Consider the following 9,313-nt stretch of genomic DNA (forward strand, 5'->3'; position numbering starts at 1 on the left):
ATGATGAGGGGACAGATAGAGTCAATGTGGAGAGGCTTTTTCCATTGAGAGTGGGGGAGATTCAAACAAGAGGACATGGATTGAGATTGAAGGGGGGAAAGTTTAGGGGAAACACAAGGGGGAATTTCTTCTCTCAGAGGGTGGTGGGAGTGTGGAATGAGCTTTCGGCCAAAGTGGTAGATGCGAGTTTGATTTTAATATTTAAGGAAAAGTTAGATAGGTATATGGATGAGAGAGGTGTAGAAGGTTATGGGCCGGGTGCGGGTCAATGGGACTAGGTGAGAGAAGTTGTTCAGCATGGACTAGAAGGGCCAAACTGGCCTGTTTCTGTGCTGTAATTGTATATGGTTATAACAACCCTCTGGATTTTTTTCTTGTCCTGAGAGTTGCCATCTCCTTAACAGGAAGTGATGCATCCAGCCAGAATGCTCTCCACCCCATCATCCATCTCCTCCCCTGTCTACACCCTCTGCCACAGCGAGATCAGACCCATAGCACCATGCCTGGATGGTGAGTCTGTCCAAATCTCAACCGTGAGTCCGAAGCAGCTGCCCCAGAGAACCAGCTCTCGGGATGCACTGCTTTGTCTTGCTGTGTGAGATCACCAACACAACCCACAGGGCTGAGGATCGGAACCCCATCCCCTAAGTGACTGCTCTCTCATTCTCTTCATCTCAGTCCTACTTGCCCCTTCTCTCCAACCATGAGTGAGGCAGATTCAAACCCACTTCTATTTACATCCACATTCTCAACCTATCATCTCTCGAGGTCAGGTCGCTGTGAGTATCCAATCCTCTTGAGGTTGGGTTCACAAACTAAGGAACCGACTTCCAGGAAAGAGAAAGTAAGAGAACACAAGCCAGTCCTCTTCAAGTCCCCTCTGTGCAATTGGATGGTTGGTAAATTTGTAGGTGGTGTTATTGTCGTACCGAGCCACACAGTCGTAGGTGTAAAACATATAGAGCCCGGGGGCTAATAACACAGCCCTGTGGTGCTCTGGCACTGATGGGAGATTGAGGAGATGTTCTTAACAATCCTCATTGATGGTGGTCTGGAGGGGAGGATATCCATGATCCAATTCCACAGTGGAGTGTTGAGTCCCAGGTTTTGGAGTTTGCTGACCAGTTTTGAGGGGATGATGGTTTTAAATGCTGAACTGTAGTCGATAAAGACCATCCTGATGAATGCATCTTTACTGTCCAGTTATTCCAGGACTTTGTTTTGAGCCAGTGACGTGGTATCCACAGTACGCCTGTAGCTGTGACAGGCGAACTGGAATGTATCCATGTCACTGCTCTGACAGGAGTTGATATGCTTTAACACCACCCTTTCCAGACACTTCATCACGGATGATGTAAGTGCTACTGGTTGATAACCCTCATTAAGGAGGGTTACTGCACTCTTCTTGGGTACTGGTATGATTGATGCCTGTTTGAAAAAGTGGGTACCATGCCCTGCTGGAGTGAGATATTGAAGATATCCATGAATACATTGGTAAGTTGGTTAGCACAGATCTTTAGTACTTGGCCAGGTTCTCCATCCAAGCTGGATGCTTTTTCAGATTCATTCTCCTGAAGGCAGCATGCACATAATCCTCAGATACAAACAGGACGAGATCATCAGGGGACATGGGGGGTGCAGAGGGGTGGTTTTTCACTGTTACTGTGGTCAAATCAGGCTTAGAAGGCATTGAGAGAAGCTTTGCCGTCTGCTACTTCACCGGATTTGGTTTTGTCGCAGGTTGTGGCACTTAGACTCCACCACAGCTGCCGGGTGTCCCTTGTTGTTTCCACTTTCATCCAGAATCTTCACTTCACCCAGGAGATAGCTTTTCACAGGTCATACCTGCTCCTTCTATATTGATCTGGATCTCCAGAAATAAATGCCTGTGATCCAGCTCTCAGCAGTACTGGGTTTCATTATTCATGCTGGAAGTTTGCTCCTTCCTTTGCAGGTTGAAATTACTTGGCTTTATCTCAATTTTACCTAAACTCTGACTGTGGGCTGGGATCATTCCCAGGACACCGTCTTCCAAGTCAGGACTATGAACATACAGGAACTGGCAAAGCAGCTGATGCCATCACTTCCAGCCATGACCTCATTCCTTTTACCTTCGACACAACACCAGACAGGACATTCATTCAATCACTCTTCACAAATGGGTATCACCAGCAAGGCCATCAAGTACAATGGAGCAAGTGATGATGAGTAAGCTCCATGCGCAGATGGTTGCTGAGCTCCAAGTCTTCAATGGACATCAGAGAAAGGGCCTCTTCCCACCTGCCCCAAAAACAGGGCACCTCTCCCTCCTTCCCTCCAACATCCTGATCCTGCAGAGCATGGATAACTTCCCATCTCTGGAGCCAACTGCTAAGGACAGGAGTAGATGAAGTTCATCAGTCTCTTGTGAACCATCTCATTCTCTGCCTGACTTTCAAGCTCCTGGTCTAGTGGGCAGCATGCCACTGTGTGACAGGGTATATAGAAATGTTTTTGGGAGATAAATTGGGTAAGGTTTCTTAGAGTAGGTCACATGCAAACACTTTAAAACAGATCTTATTTGAAATACTGGAGACATAAGTGGCTTCTCACACCTTTTTGCAAGAGCTTGAAGAGTGCTCAAAAGACATCACTAGTGGATTATTGTTTATCAAGGCAACAAATGAAAGAGCAGGCTAGAGCCGCTGCTGTTTGAAAGGAGAGTCTGCTGTTGTAAGAGGGTCATGTGGTTTTGTAAGCAGAGAGAGTCAAACAGGCTTTCTCTCAGTCAATGGCCTAGTCGCAGCTCTTGTAGTTCATGCAAGAGGAGAGGACTGGCTGTCTAATGTTTCACTTGGAATAGGAGAAACAAAAAGGAACTCTGTGGTGACCTGAAAGAAAGAGGTCATCATCGGGCAAACCCTGATGGGGCAAGTTTTCTCAGCAAGACACTGGAGTGGTTGATGGAAATATCTCAGTTGTGGATGTCCTGGAACAACAAATATCTCTCTGACAACCAAGAGCCTTACTGAGCAGTAATCATTTACCTTTCAAGCACCAAAGCTTGATGAACTTCATAAATGTTAAATGCTGTGCACAGTATAAGAATAGCCTGCAACCAGTGAACTTGGGGGAATGAGAAGTGATATTGGACTGTGAATCAAAGAACTTTTCTGAACTTACACACACATTACATACACATGCACTTAGAATAAGAAGGGGGTTAATTTACTAATAGATTAAAGTTTGATTCTGCATTCATGTTTAAAGATAATTAAAAGCAACTTTTGTTTAAGTAACCATTTGTCTTAGTGAATATCTATTGCTGCTGGGTTTATGGGCCCTCTGGGCTCGTAACAACTGGGTTTTGGAGTCCATTCAGAGGGCCTTGAATCTTTGGCGTTCTTTCCCTCTAGGGAGTTGGTCATGCACCAATTTTGGTTTTGAACTCAAATCATGATTCATTCAAAACACATTGGCAGGCATCTGAATCTAAAGGGAATCAAGGGATAGGAGATAGGGCAAGAAAATGGTGCCAAGGCTGATCAGCCCTGGCCTTGGTAATGGTTTCACCGGCTCTGAGAACTGGAGGTCTAGATCCTGGTGACAATTTCACTGGGTCTGGGAACTGGAGGGCTGGATCCTGGTGACAGTTTCACTAGGTCTGGGAACTGGAGGACTGGATCCTGGTGACGGTTTCACTGGATCTGGAAACTAGAGGGCTAGAACCTGGTGATGGTTTCACTGGGTCTGGGAACTGGAGGGCTGGATCCTGGTGACGGTTTCACTGGGTCTGGGAACTGGAGGGCTGGATCCTGGTGACGGTTTCACTGGGTCTGGGAACTGGAGGGCTGGATCCTGGTGACAGTTTCACTGGGTCTGGGAACTGGAGGTCTGGATCCTGATGACGGTTTCACTGGATCTGGAAACTAGAGGGCTGGAACCTGGTGATGGTTTCACTGGGTTTGGGAACTGGAGGTCTAGATCCTGGTGACGGTTTCACCGGGTCTGGGGAATGAGGACTAGATCCTGGTGACAGTTTCACTGGGTCTGGGAACTGGAGGGCTGGAACCTGGTGACTGTTTCACTGGGTCTGGGAACTAGAGGGCTGGATCCTGGTGGCGGTTTCACTAGGTCTGGGAACTGGAGGTCTAGATGCTGGTGACAGTTTCACTGGGTCTGGGAACTGGAGATCTAGATGCTGGTGACAGTTTCACTGGGTCTGAGAGATGGAGGGCTGAATCCTCACTGATGATTTCACTGGGTCTGGGATCTGGAGGGCTGCATATTCAGCCTTCTGTTTAGATCAACCATTGACAGTCCTCTCCATCAGATCACTGTTCAAAGCACTGCGTTATCCATAACTTAGAGATGAAGCAGATAGACATGGAACTGTAGAACATTACAGCTCAGAAACAGGCCCTTCAGCCCTACTAGTCTGTGCCAATCCATTTCTCTGCCTAGTCCACTGACCTGCATCCAGTCCATAGCCCTCCAAACATCTCCAATCCTTGTACCTGTCCAAATTCTTCTTAATGTTTAAATTGAGCCTGCATTCACCACCTCAGCTGGCTCCTCGTTCCTCACTCCCACCACTCTCTGTGTGAAGAAGTTCCCCCCCCATTCTCCCTCTAAACTTTCCCCTTTCGGCCTTAACCCATGACTTCTTATTTCTCACCTACCCTCAGTGGAAAAAGCCGACCTACATTTACTCTATCTATTCCCCTCATAATTTTAAACACCTCTAATAAAACCTCCCCTCATTCTTCTATGTTCCCAGGAATAAAGTCCTAACCCGTTTAACCTTTCCCTGTAAATCTTCTCTGCACTCTTTCAATCTTATTGATACCTTTCCAGTAGTTAGGTGACCCAAACTGCACACAATACTTTAAATTTGGCCTCTCTAATGTCTTATACAACTTTACCATAACATCTCAAATCCTGAATTCAGTGCTTTGATTTATGAAGGCCAAGATGCCAAAAGCTTTCTTCACAACCCTATCCAACAGTGACGGCACTTTCGGGGAATTATGTATCTGTATTCCCAGATCCCTCTGTTCTCCCGCACTCATCAGTGCCCGACCATTTACCACGTATGTCCTTTCTTGGTTTGTCCTTCCAAAATGCAACACCTCACACTTGTCTGCATTAAATTCCATCTGCCATTTTTTTCAGCCCATCTTTCCAGCTGGTTCAGATCCCTTTGCAAGCTTTGAAAACCTTCCTTACTGTCCACAACGCCTCCAATCTTAGAGTCATCTGCAAACTTGCTGATCCAATTTACCACATTAACATCCAGGTCATTAATATAGATAACAAACAACAATGGTCCCAACACCGAACCCTGAGGCATAACTAGTCACAGGCCTTCAGTCTGAGAAGCCATCATCCACCACTTCTCTCTGGCTTCTCCCATCCAGCCAATGTCAAATCCAGTTTATTTCATCACCAGGAACATCAAATGTCTGAACCTCCCTGACCAGCCTCCCATATGGGACCTTGTCAAAGGCCTTGCTAAAGTCCGTGTAGACAACATCCACAGCCTTTCCTTCATCAACTTTCCTTGAAAACTCTATGGTTGGTTAAACACGACCTACCACACACAAAGCCACATTGACCATTCCTCATCACTCTAAATACTTGTACATCAGATCTCTTAGAACACTTTTCAATAATTTACCTTCTACTGACGTCAGGCTCATTGACCTAGAATTTCCAGATTTCCTTTTGGAGCTTTTATTGAAAAGGTGGTCAGCATTTATTTTCATGGCTCAGAGGAACAGAGGACCATCATAATTCAGAGATCTGTTTTCCGTGGTGGTTGAAACCTGCTGGAAGGGAGGGGTACATGTGGAGAGTGGTCAGAGTGTGTCATATCAGGATGCAGGTCTCACCTCTGTGTGCAGTCTGTGTCCCTGTTCTGGAGTGATCCGCAGTGACAGGTACCCACAGGATGGTAATCCAGAGTATCCACATGTCTGCACTGATGACTGTCAAAGCTCAAATGTCACCTGGAAGAGAAGTATATCACGATGAGCCCTGAGTCACAATCACCACCCTCACCCCTTGGGCCCATTCTACAGCACAAGGGGTTTTTCATGGTTAGCTTTTTCATTATCGTCTCTGTTAGTTAACGAGGCCACACCGCATCTCTCTTCACTGTTCCCCATGATGTTGGATACTTTGCTCAGGTTTGTGCCTTCTCTGTTCTGAGAACAACCCTGCCTCCCCCCCAAGACACAAACATGCTGCATCCAGAGGTAAAGGGTAAATAATGTTTCAGGCCTGGGCCCTTCATCAGGAACAGGCAGGCTTCAGAATTGAAAAGGGGAGGGAGGGGAGAGGAGGGAGGAAGGGCAGGCTAACAGGTGAGAGGAATGAGGTGGGAACAAATGGGAGGGTAAAAGAAAAAGGTGAGAAGTGATGGGGAAGGAGAGGAAAGGAGAGAGGGACAGGGAAAGGGAGCAATTCGGGGGAGAGAGATAATAGAAATTGGAGAAGTCCACGTTCATGGCCCAAGACCCGTACCATCAGGTTAAGGAACAGTTGCTACCCCTCCACCATTACACTCCTAAATACAGACCCAATCAGAGACTTATTTTAAAAATTCGTACTTTGCACATGATTTATAATTGAATATGGATTTTGTTTCTGTCTTGGACAGTCAGTGTGTTTACATTCCTTTCGTGGTTTACATTTCTTTCTTTTGTGTACATCCTGAGTACAGTTTAAGCAGAAAAACTGCCTGGGCCGGAGGAGTAGGTATCTCAGGGTTGTACGTGATGTTATGTATGTACTCTGACGATAAACCTGAAACCAGAAGCTACTGCTGTCTGGTGAGAGAACGGAGTGAGTGTTACAGACACGGTTACACATTCACAATCACTCTTGGGCACAACCGCTGAACAGAATGCTCCCTCCCAACAACCAGTCTTCAGTCAGGTCGATCCCCTCTTTGTGATATAACATTGTTTTTAATTTTTAAAATTAAATTTAGATAGACAGAAGTGTCAGGACCTTCTGGCTCACAGGCCCGTGCTGCCCCACATTCTCCAATTAATTTACAAATCCATACATTTTGGGGGTGGGGGGGGCAGAAAAAACCAGAGCACCCAAGGAAACCCACACAGACATGGAGAGAACGTACAAATTCCTTACAGACAGGGCGGGATAAAAGCCCAGTTCGCAGGCGCTGAAATAGTGTTGCTCTAACTGCTATAATAACTGTACTCCCCTTCTTTTCTCAAAGAAAGATCGAGAAGCAGCTACATGCACTTCATGCAGCGAATGGGACCAGGCAACATCCCAGCTGTGATGCAGTGAACCTGTACGCTAGGACAAGCCATGCCTTGACCCACAAACTCACAACACTGGTAACTACCTGGCAATGTGGAAAATTGCCTGGCACTTCTGATTCACAGTGCAAATCCAATGCAGCCGCGCAAACTTATGGAAGGTATCATGGACTGCGCTGGCCAACTGCTCATTGATCAATAACTTCCACACTCATGCCCAGATTACATTTCACAAGGATCATACACGTCAGATCTCCTCACAGCCTCACTCCACATGTGGGGCAGAGAGAAGAATTTCAGAGTTGAGACACAGCGACATCTGACTGAAACCATAAGGTGCCAAGGCAAAAACGCTCCAATGGTTGGAAACAGGCCTCCCATAAAGGAAGTTGTTGTTGGAGGTAACATCGTTACTACAAGAGGTCCTCATGACAGTGTCCAGAGTCCAACCACCATCAGCTGGATTAACGATCTTTCTTCCTAATGACTGCACCATATTCATTATCAACTCTGTTGTCATATAACCATTTACAGCACAGAAACAGGCCAGTTCGGCCCTACTAGTCCATGCCGAACATCTTCTCCCACCTAGTCCCATTGATCCACATTTGGCCCATAACCCTCCACAGCTCTCCTGTCCATATACCTATCCAACCTTGAATGTTAACATTGATCTCGCATCTACCACCCTGCCGGAAGTTCATTCCATACCCCCACCAACCTCTGCGTTAAGAAATTCCCCCTTATGTTTCCCTTAAACTTTTTCACTTTTACTCTCAATCCATGCCCTCTTGTTTGAATCTCCCCCACTCTCAGTGGAAAAAGCCTGTCCACATTGACTCTATATGTCCCCTTTTGAATGTTGAATACCTCTATCAAATCACCACTCAATCTTCTATGCTCCAGGGAATAAAATCCCAGTCTGATCAACCTTTCCCTGTAACTCAAACCCTGAAACCCCAGTAACATTCTTGTTAACCTCCTCTGCACTCTCTCTATTCTGCTTATATCCTTCCTGTATTTCGGCAACCAAAACTGCACACAATATTCCAAATTTGGCCTCACCAATGCCTTATACAACATAACATCCCAACTCCTATATTCTATACTCTGATTTACAAAGGCCAACATACCAAATTCCTTCGTCACCACCCTATCCACATATGATTCAACTTTCAAAGAATTATGTACCACGAGTTCTAAATCCCTTTGTTCCACTGCACTCCTCAATTGTCTCCCATTTAATGTACATGTTCTATTTTGATTAGCCCTACCCAAAATGTAGCACCTCACATTTATCAGTATTAAACTCCATCTGATACTTTCCAGCCCACTCTTCTAACTGACCTATAAAACCCTGCAAGCTTTGATAATATTCCTCACTGTTCACAACACCACCAACCTTTGTATCATCTGCAAATTTACTAATCCAATTTGCCACACTATCATCTAGATCGTTAATATACAGGTACATGATCCTTTATCTGGAACCATTGGGGGACAGTGTATTCAGAATTTCGGATTTTTCCAGATTTCGGAAAGCCCACCCAAATTGTGCTGCTGTATCCACCCTCACCTTCCAGTTGCTGGCTGTCTCCCCCAAATGCCAGTCCCTTGGCCGCCTCCCCCAAGAGCTGGTCGCTCAGCCGCCTCCCCCAAGTGCTGGCCGCCCGGCTGCCTCCCCCAAGCGCTGGCCGCCCGGCTGTCTCCCCCAAGCACTGGTCGCCCCGGCTGCCTCCCCCAAGCGCCTCTCTCCCCACTTACCGGATTTTGGAGCTTTCCAGATTTTAGATGTCCAGATAAAGGATCGTGTACCTGTATATGACAAACAGCAGTATTGATCCCTGAGGCACTCCACTCGTCACCAGCCTCCAATTTAACAAAAAAATTTCCACCACTACCCTCTGGCCACCCTATCTAACCCTTGTTGAATCCATTTCACTACTTCATCATTAATACCTAATGCTTCTACCTTCCTTACAAACCAATGATATTCTCTGCTCTCCCGGATCAGCATTGCCTTTTCCGCAGATATTTCA

At 46.2% G+C, this 9,313-nt stretch overlaps 1 protein-coding gene across 4 annotated transcripts in view; it reads right to left on the reverse strand.

Moving 5' to 3' along the window:
• Window positions 1-9,090, reverse strand: part of col16a1 (collagen, type XVI, alpha 1) — a 225,773-nt gene extending 216,683 nt beyond the window's left edge. For all 4 annotated transcript variants that reach the window (XM_069895931.1, XM_069895932.1, XM_069895933.1 and 1 more), the window contains exons 1-2: window positions 9,039-9,090; window positions 5,874-5,990 (exon numbers count right to left, since the gene is read on the reverse strand). In XM_069895931.1, the coding sequence (XP_069752032.1) occupies window positions 5,874-5,955 (82 nt within the window). In that variant the 5' untranslated portion in view covers window positions 5,956-5,990; window positions 9,039-9,090. The remainder of the gene's footprint in view (window positions 1-5,873; window positions 5,991-9,038) is intronic.
• Between the last annotated feature and the right edge of the window lie 223 nt (window positions 9,091-9,313).

Source organism: Narcine bancroftii, chromosome 8 (genome assembly GCF_036971445.1).
Source record: "Narcine bancroftii isolate sNarBan1 chromosome 8, sNarBan1.hap1, whole genome shotgun sequence".
NCBI classification, from domain to species: Eukaryota; Metazoa; Chordata; class Chondrichthyes; order Torpediniformes; family Narcinidae; genus Narcine; species Narcine bancroftii.